We start from the raw sequence: 19,523 nt of genomic DNA, 5'->3' as shown, positions 1-19,523 counted from the left end.
AGCCAAAGCCTGGGCCCCTCAGTCCACAACAAAAGGATTAGTGCAGGCAAGTAAGAGAGCTCAGGGGCAGGGAGTACGGGGGCATGGAGAGGGAGACAGGGCAGAACAAAATTAGTATTTGAGGAAAATTAGGAAGCAGTGGAAAGCTATTATTACCACAAAGTAACAACGTGGAGATCCACATCTGAGAACAAAGTTGTCCAATGAGATCACTGGAAATGTTGCAACTGTGAACATCTGAATGTTTTTATGTTTCCATATTTAGCAGCATCAATAGAAGATAACAGGAGCTTGTGTGAGTGAGCCCCCACGCACCACCCACCCATGCATGAAAACACAGCGTGTGACGTTCAAATCATAATGGGGTTTTCAAGTTCCAAGAACAATGTTGCCAAACCATCAAAATACAATTTGTCCAAATATTTGAACAGTACACACAGTATTAAGAACATTAACAGAATGTTTTTTTTTTATTTTGTTATTCTCTATGATCGCTGAGTCATCTAGGATCAAACATGCAGAGGAAAAAATGCAGAGCTTTCTCGCAAAACACCTTCCAACATCCTCCCACGCTGTGCACCCTGCTGTGCAACCTGCAGGTCACTCCAACCGAGCAATAAGAGGACTCCAGCTACAGTTATACCTGAGGTACAAGAGATGAAAACGCTTACCAGATGAACCGTTCTCCCCTCTGCTCCTCTCTGCTGCCGTAACTAGGTTTGCTTTCCTCCTCTGACGGGATGAACAGAAGACCCAGAGCTTGTTTGGGGAGAATTCTTGGGCATTGGTGCTGCAAATAAAACCCTCTTATGAGAAGCAAGAGTTGAGTAATCTCCTGAGGATTAGCTGCGACTGCCTCAGAGGGCTGCAGTTTCCATGGAGAACGCTGCCTCTTTTTCAACATTAGGTGATGGGGGTGGCCAGCTGCTGTGAGTGGGGATTGAATAGCATGACAGAGCAAAACTTCTAACTTTTTATTTGAGCATTAACCATTTATAGATAGATATTTAGAGATATACAGAACAGACAGATTACTTGTAGTTTGCTCTTCTACTAAATTGGGTTAATATCTAATTATCTTTTTTTTTCGATGTACAAAAAAAGCTTTATATATTCCATACCATACATGTTTGGCCTTGGTTTAAATTTTAAATGAGCTTTTACATTTGGCTGACATTTAATAATCTGATCAAACGCCTCACTTTTATCAACAGGAGTCTAAATAATCTAAAATCATGCTGGTATGTACCTATATCAGCAGTAGGGAGACACAACCCCACAGCAAAAATACAAACAATGAAACATTATTTTTTGTACAGTTTGCAATCAAAGGTGTATGACGCTGTTGAATAGTTGCCTGGGAAAAGGGATATTGTGTGTGATAACAGAAACACTGATAAACAACAACAATTTCACAACGTTTCCACATAATTGTTGGCAAAAGAAGTTTGAAAGAAAGCATCCCCACCCCACTCTTACCTCTGTAATCACCTAAATAAACGTGATCTAGTATAACAATATCATATATTTACCATATAACAGTGGTGGGCCGTCAGGGCCTGCTAAACCTTCTCTGCTGGCCTAAACATAATCACAAAGTTATAGCTATTTTATCTTATTTTCTCATTGCACAGCTCCTGTCTTCCTCTGTTGCTCTGCTTCCAGCTTGAAGCGCCTGAAGCTTTTGTTTAAGGAGAGCTTTCATCCAATCAGATTTCACTTCCTATGTCTCTATGGAAGAAGAGCTAGCTAGCTGCTAGTAGAACTCAGTAGCAGTAAGAAGAGTTCAGGCTGAAACATAAGAGAAGTTAGGACATTTTTAGTGTTTTGCTTGGTGTAATTTTTTTAACACTCAATGGCCGAAGGAGGATACCCAGATAGCAGTCAGTTCTGAGCCGACTCTGGCTGTCTTCCGCCAGTGTCGGACGTACAGATTATCAGTGTATATGCCAGACTTGGTCCAGAAGTGGACGTAGCATTACAATATTTATGTAGTAAAGCAGGGCTCTCAAGTGTCACGCATTGAGCGTGACTGTCACGCATTTCGGTCTTAAGTCACGCCCTCCCGCCACACATCGTATTTTTCACGCTGAAAAAAAACTCTAGGCTATTTAATGTGCCGCAGCGCGCAAACATGACCTGGTCGCGCTGCCCTCACCATGGAGGAATCAAGCACGTCTCCCCTGAATCCCCTGCCAATCAATAAAAAGAAATGGGCGACACGAATAGCCAATCAGAAAAACGTATCTGTTGTATCTGGGTGAAATGTAATCCCGGCCGTGCCTCCGCCAAAGACTTTGTCTTTATTAAGTGAACAGCAGAGTGAACTGCTTTTTCTGCTTTTTGTGTTGTTTTTTTTCACCCCGCTTGGGTTCCGCCGGCACCCACCGCTGGCACCCACCGCTGGCACCCACCACTGGCACCCACCACTGGCACCCACCACTGGCACCCACCTCCACAGAGCTAGCTCGTGGTTGCGTCTTGTGCAAACTACGCAGCCTCGTGTTGTTGTGTTATTAATAAAGTGAAGTATAGGCGCAAGATAAACCCTTGGCTACATAACTAGATGTGACTGGTTCTTGTTGATGTGAACTACATGCATTGTCCGTTAACGACACAGCATTATTTTGAAATATTGTCTTTATTTGAAATTGATTGCCGCATGCTAATGCTATTGGTTGGTCGATCTATCACTTAAATTCAGACTGAAATATCTCAACAATCATTGGATGGATTGCCATCACATCTTGTACAGAGATTTGTGGTCCCCAGAGGATAAAGCCTATTGACTTTGGTGATCCCCTGACTTTCCAGCCAGCACTGCCAAGAAGTTGACGTTTTGGGCTTTTAGCGAAATCTCTTGACAATTAGTGGACGTAATGCCATGAAATGCTGTTCACATATTCACAGTGCCCAGAGACTGAATCTTATTGACTTTGGTCATCCCCTTACTTTTCATCTATCGCCATCGAGTGTAGTGTACTGTGTTGTATATAATCGGGACAGTGCTTAACTTCTGTACGCGTTGGAAAAAGGAATTAAAAGAAAAGCTCACCTTCATTAGTCTTGTAGAGGCCGATCCAGAAGGACTTGATACTGTCCTGCAGAATCTCCAGGTTCTGTTGTATGAACATGCCCTCCTGAGGGTCCTCAACACTCACCAGAGTGGCACCTGATGAACAAAACAGTCAAAATTGTACACACATACAAATTGTAATTTATTCGTGAACATTCTTCATAACGTACCCATTTTCAGACATTCAACTGAGGCATGGGCCCAGTTGTTCAGAAGGAAGCAGAAGGAATAGCAATGGCCTCTGAAAGGTATCCAGGCATTTTGTTTCTTTGGTTCTGGACAGTTGCCGGGGAGTTGTGGGGGCTCAGTGGGTGCTACGACTGAAAAAGAGACAGGACAATGCATTGCTAGCCATGCTTAGTGTTTGGTAATGCACAGGATGTAGTGCAGGATAACTAACAGAGGGATTGTCTGACCTGGTGACCTCTTGCAAAGGGAATAGTAGGTGTTGGTACATGGTGCAGTCTTCCATGTTTTGTCCACATCCATATACACACAGCCATAGTTGTTTTTAGGCTCATTTGTGCCCCATTGAGTATGAAACAGCAGCCAGTTATCGATCCACTTGAACCGCCCACCAGTCTGTGAAAAAAACAACTTGCATTTAAGTCGAAACAGAGCCCAACGGTCTCAGTTTGTTATCATGTTTGAACTAGAGGGAAACAATAAGAGGTAAAGCCTTTTACCTCATTGCTGTTGAGGCCGATCCACACAGGCTCATTGTGCTTGTAAATCTGCAAGGTGATGTATGCCTGGGTGACGGGGTTCAGGATACTGGCCAGATCTGCATCGTCTGCTTGGCACTGCCTCCTCGCCTCGTCCCATTTCATCTTCAGGGCCACCAGTTTGTAGGAGTCATTGCCAAGTTTATGGAAAGCCTTTGGTAACACAGTTGTGGCTGGGACTACAATCTGAGAATCTTTGAAAACAAGAAACACCATACACCAAGCTTAAACCAAACATTTTAAATTGATGTTGTACCCAATTTCGCATTTACACAATGTTTGAAAATAAACTCTATCACTGAAACTCATGTTGATGTGGCTTTGCTGACATTTTGCTCACCACTGTTTCTTTTGCAGATGAAGCTATGTAATGAGAGACACTCTTCCACCTTCCATACTCCATAAATTTTGGATTTGCTTCCCACCATGATCACACAGTCAAACGTCTATCAGGCAGAAAAGAAACAAACATCAGTTTGACATTTTAACTGTCTGAGCTCAGGATATACAAGGTCCTTTTGTAACGGTGACAGGCTGTCTCGTGATAGAAGTCGATTTTCATGCTTTTTTTTAACACTTCTTTGCAACTAATCTGCAAGAATAGGAGTAACACTTTATAATATCTACAAGCTATTTAGTATTAGTAAAGCATGAGCAAACACTTAATTCATAATTTATAAAGCATTGTTCCAACATTAACACTCATTAGGAACTCATTAGTATGCAATTCATAAACACAGTTATAACTGTTTTATTCTTGATTAATAAGCTTGACTATTATGCATTTCATGATTGGGTTTTCATACTATATAAAAGATGGATTCCCCATTTGTAAATTAAGTAATATATATTACAAACAAATTATTAAGTACTAATAGATGATGCAGTAATGGTTAACATGTGCCTTATACAAATTTTTTAATACTGCAATTCATGATTAATTCAGGAAGTTACTACTCGTTATGTGACCTCATCTAAAGTGAGGACTATGTATGCTTTACAAAGCTTTAGTCAATTATATTGAAAGGCCAGCAGTGCCTCAAAGCTAACATAAGTATCAGTTATCTTCTCAAAAGAAAAGGGAAATAGACACAACACAAAGTGATAAAGAACATAAATATGATGGTGATGGGGGTGATGCCCGTCAGTGGCACGAGTGGTGAGTGTGTTTCATAGTTTGCTGGCACATACACATTATTGTGACACGTCAACTGGCCGGCCAGCGTTTCTGAAATTGGAGTGAGACACGGAGAAAAGGTGATGTGATCTTTGCAATAAAACATCTTTGATGTGACGTGTCGAGTCTTGGCCAATCAGTGTTAAGATGTCTACAGCGTCTTCATTTTCCTCACACTTCAGTTCACGCAGTCACTCGTTAACTAATGAGTGTTAATGTTGGAACAATGTTTTGTAAATTATGAATAAAGTGGTTACTCATGCTTTACTAATGCTAAATAGCTTGTAGTAATTATAAAGTGTTACCCATATTCTTGATAAGTGTTACCAGAATATGACCATCACATTGTTGAGATAGACAGTTGGTCAGACAATTTTTTGAATATAGGAGCTTAAGCTGAAATAACCTCATGATCAAATAAATAACGTCCATCAGGCATTGCTGTCGGATGCCCTTTTGCCCAGTTGGTGTATGAAATGCCTTTGCCGTCCGTCCACACAAAGTGCATATCCCAGTTGACGTCATTCATGCCGATCCAGAAGTCGTCATTGTAGCTCAGCATCTGCATTGTCAGGAATGCTAGAAAGGAAGACACATTTAATCTTTAACTCCCTTAAAATAGTGGTTTAATTACGTACCTGCACAATGAAATGTAACCTTTACAGACGAAACACAAAGAAAACACTCGCCTTGCTCTCTCTCCTTGGTGATAGAAACCAGATTTCCTCCCTGGTTAATGCAGTGCTTCCTGGCATCCTGCCAGTTCTTTTTGTCATCCCCCACAACTAATTTGTAGCACTGTGTAAACAAGGTTTGCACTGTGTGTTAGAATAACAAGCAAAGGGACGGTAGGTAACCAGTGTGAAGCACATTTTATCAGAACAAGTTTAAGTACATCTGAGTTTAAATCGAATCCTGAAAGTAGGAGTAGGGGTTTCAGCTTTTGTAATGGAGTGATCAGTGTTGTATGCAGTTATACAGTATATCATTACCTTTCCTTGGAAAGCGAGCCACTCTGGTGCACATCCTCCCTTAGGAAGAGTGGTTGGGGCCATTGTTGTGTTGATAAAACTACCGCTTCTTTTGCAAATGGAAGGTAGCTCAAGACCACAGTTTATGTCATTCCAGTGCCCTATGTGCAGAGTTTATAGAGAACAATTAGACAAGGCAAGTTTATTTGTATAGCACATTTCAACAACAAGGCGATTCAAAGTGCTTCACATAAAACCATTAAAAGCATCAAAACATAATGCAGATTTAAAAACAGTTCAATCTGGTTCAATTAAAGGCAGCAGCAAACAGAAAAGTCTTCAATCTTGACTTAAGGAGCTGAGGGTCTCAGCAGACCTGCAGCTTTCAGGGACCTTGTTCCAGATGTGTGGAGCAGAAAAGCTGAATGCTGCTTCTCCATGTTTAGTTCTGACTCTTGGAACAGAAAGTAGACCCGTCCCAGACGACCTGAGGGGCCGGGATGGTTCATAAGGTAGCAGTAGATCGCAAACATACTTAGGCCCTAAACCATTCAGTGCTTTATAAACCAGCAGCAGGATTTTAAAGTCAATTCTTTGTTTGACAGGATGCCAGTGCAAAGACCTCAGAACTAGAGTGATGTTAATGAATAATCAAATGAAATGTATTATTTGTTCAGACAAGCTTATATTTCTGAAACCCCCGCAGTGTGGTGTTAGACACACCTCTGTACGTGTATATTGTCACACAGCTTTCATCATTATTTGCAAAGTTGGGCTGATTTCGTTCCCATGCAGTGTATGTTACAGGTGTGCCATCCACCCAGCTGAAAATGGAGAGAAGACAACGAACAGGACGTCACTTAAAAAAAAAGAAAAGACATCTGATCTTGTGTTTTTGACCAAATGTCAGACGAGACTACGGCCGATGGTTAGTGGGAAGTACCCAGCACACCGACAGTTAGCAGTGTCAAAACAATGTAGTGCGATTTACCTGAATGATTTATCCAAATTCACTGTCATGCCGATGTAGTACTGATCTGCTGAGCCCTTCGCTATCTGTTGGAAGAAGCATGGTGAAAGAAACATCACATTAAAGTTAATTTTTAAAAAATTGTCACACCCAAGGTTTTTGCACTTTTGCCAGAACATCAGATCAGTTTTTGAGATCATATATTATGTTGTCTTTTTGTTTCGTTTTGGGAAAATGTATTGAGAATTTCTTGCCTTTTTCCAAAGGAACTTCCTCTCACTCTCCCCTGTGATGACCACAAGATCTCCAAAGCCCTTTCTGCAGACAGCTCTAGCAGATTCCATGTCGAGATTGTCATTGTTGATTAAATAATGTGTGTCATTGTATATAAGCCAGCCATCTTCGGTGGTGTTGTACACTGTAAAGAGAACAAAACTGTTATCAGCAGATCGATGGAAAACAAGAGTCTACAGCGATACTAGCAGTGCTAGCTAAATGCAAATGCTAATACAATGTTGAATTTTAAGCCACTGCTGAACTGTACCTGTTTCAACTGTGACAGGCTCAGGTTTTGGAGTAACACCTGAAAATACAAGAACCAAGAGGTCTTAACGATGGGCAAACTACATCTCAAACATCACATAACTTTTTTTCAAACAAAATTCTCTATGTGAACTGCAGCTCCATGATGAGACCGGTCAATGTCACCTTTCCCTATCTGGCAGATCCAGTTTTTGTAGTCCTCACAAATCGCTTGTGTTGTTTGGTTCCCCAAAGCTCCAGTTCTCATAGCCCAACTAGAGCACAGTATTGGGGAAAATACACATAATTAGGCCAGGGCTGAGAATAACAGTGGGGAAAGCCTTTTGTGACAACAATGAGGTGCTACATACAGGTGACCCATCGGACCATCCAAAACCTGCATTGGTACCAAGGCTGAGGCCAATCCAGGCTTGATTGGAGGACTGAAACCTTTATGACAGAAGAAAAAGCTTTAAAATAAAATAAAAATTGATCTTAACACAGCATTCAACTCTTGTTTTAAGACTTGAGCTAATCAAAGTCAATGAAATACTTTCAAAACAGGTGTGTCAGATAATTTTTAGGACTACAATATAAGGCAAAGTTTTACATGAACGTGAAATAAATAAGAAAATATACCTATCAGTCACATCCACCACGTGCGCACCAGCCTCTGAGCATGCCCGCATTGCCTCAGCAAGGGTTTTTGTCTCAGATCCAATGTTGTAACAATAAGAACCAAATCTGATTGAGCCCTTGTGATGATAACGAAACAAACACAGTGAGACTAAATCTAATAAAAGCTTTGTTGTATTATCACTATATAGAATGAAATGTCATCACTCACAAGCTTGCAGCCCGGGTTGTCTTCCTCTTGGGCGCCTTCAGCTGGTTTAGTGGAGGCCTTCTTCTTACAGATGTATCCATACGTCTTCTCACACATGTGGTCAGCCCACTTCCCGTCCTGTATGGGCCACATTCAGCAGATAAGAACAGCACCGCTCATGTTATATCACTCCATTCATCACCATAGGCATTTATTACCTTTCCTCTGATGACAACGCAGTCTTCCTGGAGGTTGGTGGCATGAGACGGCTCATCGGTCTGCCACTGGGTGAAGGTAACGTGGGAGTGATCAGACCATTCAAACAGCATCTGGTTCTTCAGATCATTCAAGCCAATCCAGAGCACATCTGTCGGCACTGACGGGTTTGAATGCGCATAGATTGTTAGTGTGGAACCATCTCTCGCATTTTATTTCTTCTGTATTCAGTATTTTTGTTCTTTAGATTAATAGTTCAACATCGTGGGGAATGCGATTATTCGTTTTCTTGCAGAGCGTTAGATAAGAGGATCGATACCCTGAACATCTCTGTAAGTTAAATATGAAGCTGCAGCCGATTAGCCTATCTTAGCATAAAGATTGAGAGAAAAAGCTATCTTGGCTTTGTCGACAGGCAACAACACCCTTTGGCTGTTTACCCTCACAAGCAAATATAGGACGGCAGTGTCAATCTTCTCTTGGTGAGACAGCGCATAACCGTATTAGCCAAGATGTGGAACTAATCCTTTAAAATAAAAAAGGTTCTCTATTGTTAAAGTTTACTTTTAGCATACTGTAGGGGGCACTTACAGTATCCAGACTGAGATATGACGAAGCTCTGCTCTTCTATATTGTGTATGCTGGCCAGATCTCCTCCCTCTTTGTGACACGCAGCCAAAGCATCCTTCCACATCTTTTTGTTCCTCTGCAGGTAGTAACAGCTTCCTGCATATGGAACCCAGTGACTGGGGCAGAAGCTGGGCTGGTCTTTGTCTGTGGAGAAAGACCCAAAGAGGTGAGAACACATTCAGGGTCACTTTAATAATAGCTAGATGGTTTGGAATTATATTATTTTACTTGGTGGTGGCGGAAGACTGGTAGAGTTTCCTTTGCGACAAATGTAACCAAGTTTCTTGGTGCAGGCGCTGCTCTCCCATTTTGAGGCTTTTGCAGCGTTTAGGGTTGCACAGGTGAGCCCGGGCTCTGACGAGGGATGACCTATTGGAAACATTGACCAGTGTAAAACAGTGTATGTTAAGTGACATGAGTGTTTAAATATGAAGTGTGCAGGGGAGTGACCGGTAAGAAGAAAGAAAAGGAAGGAGAAAGAATAGAAAGAAAAATAGTCCTGGGGGTGACAGAGTCAGTCAGTGGGGGACCTGGGCTCTGTTGATGAACCCGACTGCCGACGGGAAAAAACTGTTAGTGTGGCGTGAGGTCTTGGTCCTGATGGACCTTAGCCTCCTGCCAGAGGGAAAGGACTCAAACAGTTTGTGTCCAGGGTGAGACGGGTCAGCTACAATCTTCCTTGCCCGCTTCCTAGAAGCGAACAAGCCCTGGAGGGACGGCAGATTGCAGCCAATCACCCTCTCAGCAGAGTGGATGATGCGCTGCTGCAGCCTGCCCTTGTCCTTGGTAGTGGCTGCGGTGTGCCAGACGCTGATGGAGGAGCAGAGGATGGACTCATCAATGGCAGTGTAGAATTGCACCATCATTTTCTTTGGCAGGTTGAATTTCTTCAGCGGTTCTGTTTTTTGAACAGCCTGTTGACGTCCCTCTCCAGAATAGTGAGGGTCGTCACTGGGGAGGGGGATGGAAAGGAGGTGTGAGCCCCTGATGGGCTGGGGGAGGGGGACTGATGGTCTGTGGCTGGTTGATAGGCGGAGTCCGGTATCGATCCACAGAGCCAGGTCTCCGTGAAGCACAAAACGGAGGAAGAAGAAAAGTCTCTGTCTCTCCCCACAAGAAGCTGGAGTTCATCCACTTTGTTGCACAGTGATCGGACATTGGAGAGAAATATTCCCGGCAGCTTTGTACGAGATCCCCGTTTACGGAGACGCCAGCACGTTTCCCTCTCCGACGCCGTTTCACTACGTGAGTTAAGGTGAGCGCACCTTTCACAAGAATGCCCAGGTTGTCACGGTTCAGCGCCACACTTTTCTCTATTAGTTATTTTCATCTTGTCTGCCTGTCTGTTTACTAACTGTCCTGTCATTTCAGATCCTGCTTCACGCCCACTTCATCAGTCACTCCCTCCTCGTCAGCCCTCATTCCTTGCACCTGGCCCATCCCTGTCTCACCTGTAGCACATTCCCTCATTAGTCTTCACTACTTAGGTCCCCTCACTTGCCCTCTGCCAGATTGTTTTGTGTTTTTGAACCCAGCTCTCCAGCGGTCCATGTGTGTTACCTGTAATTACCTGTGAGTAAAGGAATTATATTCTTTACCGCTGTCTTCCTGAGTCGTGCTTTTGGGTCCTTGGGTTATCGGGCCGTTACACAGGTAATTCCACAGAAGTTTAAAAAGTTGGAAATAAGCCCGCTGGAGTTGCTCCCCTGATGTTCATGAGCTCATCTCGCAGCAGAAAGCAGCATTTAAGACAAAAACAACAAAAAATAATGAGCACCAACACACTGAGGCTGCCATCTGCGCCGCCAGGTTGCCATGGAGTTTTTGTAAAAAAACTGTCGTTCGGTTGAAAAAATGTAGAAGTTATAAGCTTTGTCTTTTCACCATTTGTTTGGGGCTTGCTGGGTAATACAATTGGCATGAAGCTCTGAAGGCGTGTGACGCAGTCTAAGAAACCTCTAAGAAAGCATGCAGAGTCGAAAAACGGAACAAGGAAGTAGGAAAAAAAACAGTCCGAGTGCATTGGGATTTTTCAGGGACTAAGAATTGTTTTGCTTTTTTCGACTCCTACAAGCGCGTAGGGGTACAAAGAGATGTCTTTTATTGAAATCTGACTGTACTTACAAATGCTCTAGTAAAACGTTACGGCCGGTGCCGAAAATGACGGCAATGTTACGGGGTTTATGTAATTACATAAACTTAACGGTAAGTTACATTTTTTTCTTTTCGGCTATAACTCTTCCCACAAGGCTTTACTGTATTTCAGCGTTACCTTTAGGTAACGTCACTTTAGGTAGCGTCTGATAATGGGCGCCGCGGTTCAAGAGGCTAATGGTGGAATGAGCTCCCCAATGACATCAGGACAGCAGAAAGTCTCTACATCTTTTCCGACTATACCTTGAATACAACATTTAAAAGTAGTTTGACTTTCTTGAAGAAGTTGTACTGTTAAAGGAGCCCGGTCCTATACCTGGGCTAATGAGGTGTTTTTCCCTTCGGGTAGGTCTGGCTGACGCGCTATATGATGTGCCTCGATCAAACGTGTTCTTTTGTCCTCTTTTAGTGATCCACGACAAGTTGTATGAGTAAGATGATTTATTGTCTTTCAATTATGACATGGATAGGCTTCCTAGATGCCTATGACAAATACGGCGAAAACACAACAGTTGATGGTAGTGTAAAGCTGCTGGGAGGTAAAACTTAGAACATTTTAAATTGAGCATGAATCCTTTATATGTCACGGCCAGGCTGTGCCTCCTGCCTGCACTGTGTGTGGTAGGGGCGTGGCTCCAGACTGATCTCCTCCTGGCTCCCTGATTACACTCACCTGCTCACGCAACCAAGCTGCCTTCAATCCACTAATCACCCTGCAGTATATCTACCACGGTTCTTCATCCCCTCGTCGCCAGATCGTTGTCCCAACTAACCTAGTGACTGCTCCTGGCTGCTTTATTGGCTAGTTAATTGATTGATTAATTGATTGAAAGAAGTATTAACAGTGACATAAATGGAGTTTGAAACATTATATTTAAAATATGATCGTCTAATAACTTACCAACAGATGTTGGCTTTTCTGTAGATGTAATAACTGAAGAAAAGAGGATAAATGCTCACTGTAAGTGACTGATGACTCAAGTTAAAACTATTGTACATACCAGTTGATTAAATTTACCTTTGGCTGTTTTGCAGATGTAAGACCTGTATCTGCTGCAGGTGTTTGTGCTCCACCGCCAACGGTCAGAGCTGAGTCCCACACATGAATCTGACTTCGGCATCCCTGTTTTCCAGTTGACGTAGTCCACAGCACTGTTATCAATCCACATCCACTCACCTGAAACAGGGAGGCTCGTTACTTTAATCAGACACAGCTAACTTTGTTACGAGGTAACAATTCAATATCCCATATTCATTCCGCTTTATAATAGAAATTTTTTTTAACCAATTTGCTTGGTTGCCACTTCACAGTATTACCAAACACCCCAAAACATCACATCTGTCCTTTCTCAATGTGTTGAATGTGGAAAAAAATGTCCTACATTAAGTGATTTGTCCATTTATGAGTTTATGGTCTCAATCTCAATCAGTAGTTTCAAATCTTCTTCAATACAGCATAATGTTCAGTTAGTAAATTATGGTCCCATTTGGAGTAAAATAGACGATAAAGCAAAGTATGCTTTAAGGCAGTGATTCTCAACTGCAACCCGTTTTCAGTGGGTCGCGGGCCTTTCTTTTGCCTGAGCAAAAAAAAAGAAAAATATATATATTTATTTTTTGCCCAAACAGCGTCAAACCATCCTGATATGTGGGAGACTCTGGGTTTTTAGGATAATTAAATTAAACAGCCTTCTTAAATAGCAATCTTGGTAGTGAGCATGCACTGGTGTTTTATCATGCCGAGGTACGCTGGCTTTCGAGGGGAAAGGTACTGTCCCGTTTTTATGAACTACGAGCTAAAATCGCAGCCTTTCTTGCCCAGAACAATTCGCCTCTTGCAGACCTGTTTAGCGACAGTGTGTGGCTCGCACACGTTGCTTACCTCGCTGATGGGTTTGAACAGTTAAACACATTAAATCTGTCTATTGAAAAGGAATCCTCCTCGCCAGGATATTCCTCGAGTGTTCAAGAATTGACAGAACAGGTTATATTACAGTTAAGGTTATTTATTTAGCAATTACACACATACATGAAATGCATACCTACAAGGCCTTGGACTCAGCTCCCCTGATGGTCTGCTCTGCATACAGTCTGCACACAGCCAGCACACCCCCAGAATGAGAGTGGGCCTCGTTCTCTAAGAACAATGGATATTTATCCCATTTCTGTGAGACTCCCCCTTATCTGACTTTCATATTTGTCTCAGTCTTAGTAGCGAAAAAGGGAGCTGAGTCCGTCTGTAATTCAGACATCTAGCTGACATCAGCAACAAAGACAGTCTGTCTGTATCTAATCTGTTTAGCCAAGGTCAAAAGCGACTGAGAACTTGACCAGTTACGATTTCTCAGCTTCGCGACACCTTCTTTAGTATAAGTGGGACATGAAACTTTAGTCAAAGTAAAGTAGTACAACATATAAATCAGTAAATTCTCTTCACTATGCAGGGGAAACATCATTTTTGAACAGCATGATAAAATCGATGCTTTCAAAAAAAAAGATCTCCGTGTGGGCAAGCCATGTTTCCAAAAGCCGACTCGACATGTTCCCCAATGCCTGTCATGAGAGACAGCAGCTGGACACGGCAGAAAAGAATGTAATGGAGAAAACAATCAACGCATCTGAATAAACTTCTGGAGCGGTTTAATGACTACTTTCCCGAGAAACAGAGGAATGACGACTGGATACGTGACCTGTTTGGAATTGACATAGAAAGCGTCAGGTTGCCAGCAACGAAGAGAGTCATGTGACCGCACGCTGAAAAAGAAATTCACGGAGGTAAGCCTCTCCCAGTTCTGATGCAGCAGCGTGATCAGCGAGTATCCGTCCCTTGCCACTCGAGCAGTAAAAGCCCCGCTACCCTTCAGCACTACCTCTCTCTGTGAGTGTGGCTTCTCAGCTCTGGTTCAGCTGAAGACTAAACACAGGAATAGACTTGACATTGAGCATGACCTCAGACTGGCCTTGTCAATTATAATTCCAGACTTTGAGACTCTTGCCAAGAGCAAAACACATCCCCAGTTCTTCCATTAGAAATTCCTCCAGACTCAGGTCTATGTCAGTGTTCCACCTCAGGTTGAATTGAGTGCTGCTTAATGTTCTGTAAAGCACAATGCTCAGTATTTACCTACTGATAAGGTAATCACAAGAAAAGTTAATGTTGTATATATGAATTCTTTTGAATTGCACTTTTTGTTTAATTTATTTTGAATTTGTAGAAAAGCTGCTCCTCTAGAAAGTGACTTTTTCCATAGTAAAGTGTTTGTCATAGATTCAGTGGGTGAGTATTCTCAGTTAGTTAGGTACTTTGAGTCTTTTTGAAACAGAGCAGAGTCCCACCCTCCTCGTTGCTCTCGCCTTTAAATGTGCTGTATCCCCGCTTCTATCATCTGCCTTCTCAGGTCCAGCACCCCATCTGCATCTCCAGCAGAACCTCCAGCCAGCACCACCACTGTCTGGTGTCCATTACAATCAACCACAATGTCCACTCTCTGTGTACTTTAATCTGCAAAGGCCTGCTTAAACTGCTTTGCTGACATAGAGACACAGGAGGAAAAAATCGGATTGGATAAAACTCTCTTTTAAAACCAGCTGCACTGCGCTGCAGGCTGAAGGCAGAGCAACAGAGGAAGACAGGAGCTGTGCAATGACAACATAAGCTGATAAGGAAAAATAATTATAATACATGTAGTGTATTTGTGAAAAACAATTAAATTATAAAATAGCTATAACTTTGTGATTCTGTTTAGGCCAGCAGAGAAGGCTTGGCAGGCCCTGACGGCCCGCCACTGCTGTCTATGAGTGTAGTGTACTGTGTTGTATATAATCGGGACAGTGCTTAACTTCGTTATACGTTGGAAAAAGGAATTGCAAAAAAAGCTCACCTTCATGAGTCTTGTAGAGGCCAATGCAGAAGGATTTGGCAGTATCCTGCAGAATCTCCAGGTTCTGTTGTATGAACAGGCCCTCCTGAGGGTCCTTAACACTAACCAGAGTGGCACCTGATGAACAATAACACATCGTCAAAACTGCACACACATACAAATTGTAATTTATTAGTAAAAATTCTTCATAACGTACCCATTTTCAGACATTCAACTGAGTCATGGGCCCAGTTGTCCACCACTGAGCTCATGAAGGAATAGCAATGGCCTCTGAAAGGTATCCAGGCTTTTTGTTTCTTTGGTTCTGGACAGTTGCTGGGGAGTTGTGGGGGCTCAGTGGGTGCTATGACTGAAAAAGAGACAGGACAATGCATTGCTAGCCATGCTTAGTGTTTGTTCATGCACAGGATATAGTGTAGGATAACTAACAGAGGGATTGTCTGACCTAGTGACCTCTTGCAAAGGGAATAGTAGGTGTTGGTACATGGTGCAGTCTTCCATGTTTTGTCCACATCCATATACACACAACCATAGTTGTTTTTAGGCTCATTTGTGCCCCATTTGGTATAATAGAGCAGCCAGTTATCGATCCACTTGAACCGCCCACCAGTCTGTGAAAAAAACAACTTGCATTTAAGTTTTAACCGAGCCAGACAATCTCAGTTTGAAATCCTGTTTCAACTAGAGATAAACAATAAGAGATAGAGCCTTTTACCTCATTGCTGTTGAGGCCGATCCACAAAGGCTCATTGTGCTTGTAAATCTGCAAGGTGATGTATGCCTGGGTGACGGGGTTCAGGATACTGGCCAGATCTGCATTGTCTGCTTGGCACTGCCTCCTCGCCTCATCCCATTTCATCTTCAGGGCCACCAGTTTGTAGGAGTCATTGCCAAGTTTATGGAAAGCCTTTGGTAACACAGTTGTGGCTGGGACTACAATCTGAGAATCTTTGTAGACAAGAAACATAATGAAACAAAAAGCTTAAACCAAATTATTAGTTTGAACGCTTCAGCAGTCCAACTATTGTTCTGCAAATCTTTATTCAGCCTCTTATATTTCTTCCGTACATAATTTGGACCTCTTCTCCTCCTTCATATATTCAGCTACAGAAACCATTCAGCGATTACATTTATATTCAGCTACTTAAGGACACGGTGGCTATATCTTTTCATATTTTTAACTATTAAAACTTTTGAATTATCAAGCTTTCTATGACCCCAAAAATTAATGGGATTGAATGGGGAGAATCTTCAAATACTCTTCAACTTTAAAAGCTTACAGGTTCTGCATACGTTCAGCTAAAGACACCATTTAAACTTTTTTATTAATCTATAATTTCAGATTGTTTATATCTTTAATAGTTTTTTAACTGTCACCGTTTTAGCAACTTTTCTGACTTTAACATGGGTGTGTATGGCGCAGCTCAGAGTGGTGATGTCACGGCCAGAGTGGTGAGAGCTTTCCAGATTTCATGGAAAAGGTATTTGCTTTTTGCCATCTACTCCACAATACTAACTTTTGGGGCGTAATTTATATATCAAAATGTTGGAAATCTTGTCTTACTTTGTAAAATTGGGTCGATTTGAAGCCAACAGATTCAGACGTGTTTAAATCAGACTATAAGTGAGAGGTGGTCCTCCTCCTTCCTCCATTCCCTCCCATGTTAAATCTCCCTCAAAAATGTCTCCCCCTGAAGATCGTACCTGATTTCGAAATTGCAACTAGAGACACATTGTGTAACCTAGAGACCCACAAACAACTTCCACGCGTTCGCAAGAGTCTTATCTCTCAGAACTTATTATTTTGGCATCTTGCCTTTTGAAGTTCTTGAAATATTAAGCTTTTTATGAAAAAAAAATGAATGCATTGAAGTATATGGAGGTCATCTTCAAAGCAAAAACTCAGCCTCCCGCATGACACAGGTGCTTCAAGTTAACTAATCAGTGCAGCTTCACACACACACTCAAACTGCTATATCATACAAAGAGAGGACACACACAGAGAGCAACTGTGTGTTGAGGAAGAAGAGTGAATTTGATGCCAGACACATACACACACAGGGAAACTCCGTCACACAGGAGACGCCCTCTCCTGTGCAACAAAGAATCATCACAAGTGGGCGGGCTTTGCACAGCATCCAGTTTGCTGGTGTAATTTTATAAAGGTGAAACCATGACTGAACATTTGTACCCTGTCACATAAGTAGCGCCGCTTGCGCTCTCAGCTCTATTCTGTGAAAATGAAATGATTCTCTGTCAAGAGTGACAATGCACTATGGGTATGAGTGTATGACATTCATACCTGCATTCCCCTTGGTCCTAAGTCCCTCCATGTTAGTTTCTTAACATGCCTCTCTCTACCCCTCTCTCGTTCAATTTATATTTCTTCTGTACATATTTTGAATCTCTTCTCCTTTATATATTCAGCTACAGAAACCGATCAGCTATTAAAATGTTCAGATCCGTAAGGACACGATGGCAATGAATTTTTCTTATTTCTGACTTGAATAATTAAGCTTTTTATGAAAATTAAAATGAATGGGATCCAATGGAGGAACTCTTCAACAGCTTACAGGATCTGTATACGTTCAGCTACAGACACCTTTTAAACATTCAAATGTTGACAACCTTCAGCTATTATTCTATAATTTCATATTCAGCTACATTTTCAAATATTTACGCTTCAGCTTTTTGCATTCCAACAGGGAATGCAATTTCTAGTTTAAATTGATGTTGTGCCCAGTTCGCATTCACACAATGTTTGAAATCAAACTATATCACTGTAACTCATGTTGATGTGGCTTTGCTGACATTTTGCTCACCACTGTTTCTTTTGCAGATGAAGCTATGTTTTGAGTGACAGTTTTCCACCTTTCATACTCCCGACATTTGAGTTGCTTCCCACCATCATCACACAGTCAAACCTCTGTCAGGCAGAAAAGAAACAAACATCAGTCAGGAATCTGAAGTCAGGATTTTGTAGTCTTTCATGCTTTTTTTTTTTTACACTTCTTTGCAACAATTCTGCAATAATATGACCGTCACATTGTTGAGATAGACAGTTCGGCAAATACAGTATCTTAAGCTCAAATAACCTCATCATTAAATGAATAACATTTATCAGTCGTTGGATGCCCTTTTGCCCAGTTGGTGTATGAAATAGCTTTGCCGTCTGTCCACACAAAGTGCATATCCCAGTTGACGTCATTCATGCCGATCCAGAAGTCGTCATTGTAGCTCAGCATCGTCAGGAATGCTAGAAAGGAAGACACATTTAATCTTTAACTCCCTTAAAATAGTGGTTTAAAAACACTTGCCCTCTCTCCTTGGTAATAGAAACCAGATTTCCTCCCTGGTTAATGCAGTGTTTCCTGGCGTTCTGCCAGTTCTTATTGTCATCCCCCACAACTAATTTGTAGCACTGTGTAAACAAGGTTTGCACTGTGTGTTAGAATAAAAGGCAAAGGGACAGTAGGTAACCAGTGTGAAACACATTTTACCAGAACAGATTAAAGTACATCCGAGTTTAAATTGAATCCTGAAAGTAGGAGTTTCAGCTTTTGTAATGGAGTAATCAGTGTTGTATGCAGTTATACAGTATATCATTACCTTTCCTTGGAAAGCGAGCCACTCTGGTGCACATCCTCCCTTACGAAGAGTGGTTGGGGCCATTGTTGTGTTGCTAAAACTACCGCTTCTTTTGCAAATGGAAGGTAGCTTAAAACCACAGATAACGTCATTATGTGCAGAGTTTACAGAGAACAATTAATAAATATCAAAAGAAATGTATTATTTTGTCAGACAAGCTTATATCTGAAACAGCAGTGTGGAGCGTTAGACTCACCCATGCTCCTGTATAAAGTCACAGTTTATCATTTTCAGCAAAGTCGGGCTCATTTTGTTCCCATGCAGTGTATGTTACAGGTGTGCCATCCACCCAGCTGAAAATGGAGAGAAGACAACAAACAAGATGTCACTAATAAGAAAAAAAAAAACTGTACTCATGTGCTTGTGTTTTGTATCAAATGTCAGACGAGATGGTTAATGGGAAGTACCCAGCGCACCGACAGTAGCAGTGTGCCGAAACAATGTAGTGCGATTTACCTGAATGATTTATCCAAATTCACTGTCATGCCGATGTCGTACTGATCTGCTGAGCCCCATGCCATCTGTTGGAACAGCATGGTGAAAGAAACATCACATTAAAGTTAAAAACAATTGTCACACACAAGGTTTTTGGCACTTTTGCCAGAACATCAGATCAGTTTTTGAGACCATATGACATGTTGTCTTTTTGTTTTGGGAAAATGCCTTGCCTGTCTCCAAAGGAACTTCCTTTCACTCTCCGCTGTGATGACCACAAGATCACCGAAGC

The 19,523-nt window shown here is 42.0% G+C and overlaps 1 protein-coding gene across 1 annotated transcript; it reads right to left on the bottom strand.

Moving 5' to 3' along the window:
* Positions 1–667: 667 nt before the first annotated feature.
* On the bottom strand, positions 668–18,996 carry LOC306750766 (macrophage mannose receptor 1-like; the record flags this gene model as incomplete). Its single annotated transcript, XM_079234239.1, has 24 exons — positions 668–732; positions 3,056–3,172; positions 3,247–3,396; positions 3,493–3,658; positions 3,763–3,995; positions 4,142–4,247; positions 5,385–5,557; positions 5,668–5,776; positions 5,971–6,110; positions 6,673–6,773; positions 6,941–7,005; positions 7,174–7,337; positions 7,464–7,502; positions 7,628–7,716; positions 8,081–8,196; positions 8,289–8,405; positions 8,486–8,643; positions 9,075–9,257; positions 9,342–9,482; positions 15,149–15,265; positions 15,756–15,759; positions 15,864–16,055; positions 18,292–18,404; positions 18,993–18,996. The coding sequence occupies 24 exons, from the start codon at positions 18,994–18,996 to the stop codon at positions 668–670; spliced, it is 2,862 nt and encodes a 953-aa protein (XP_079090365.1).
* Between the last annotated feature and the right edge of the window lie 527 nt (positions 18,997–19,523).

The sequence above is a fragment of the Taurulus bubalis genome (genome assembly GCF_910589615.1).
Source record: "Taurulus bubalis genome assembly, chromosome: 18".
NCBI classification, from domain to species: domain Eukaryota; kingdom Metazoa; phylum Chordata; class Actinopteri; order Perciformes; family Cottidae; genus Taurulus; species Taurulus bubalis.
The sequence above is the reverse complement of the archived record's forward strand: the minus strand, read 5'-3'. Positions and strand labels throughout refer to the sequence as shown.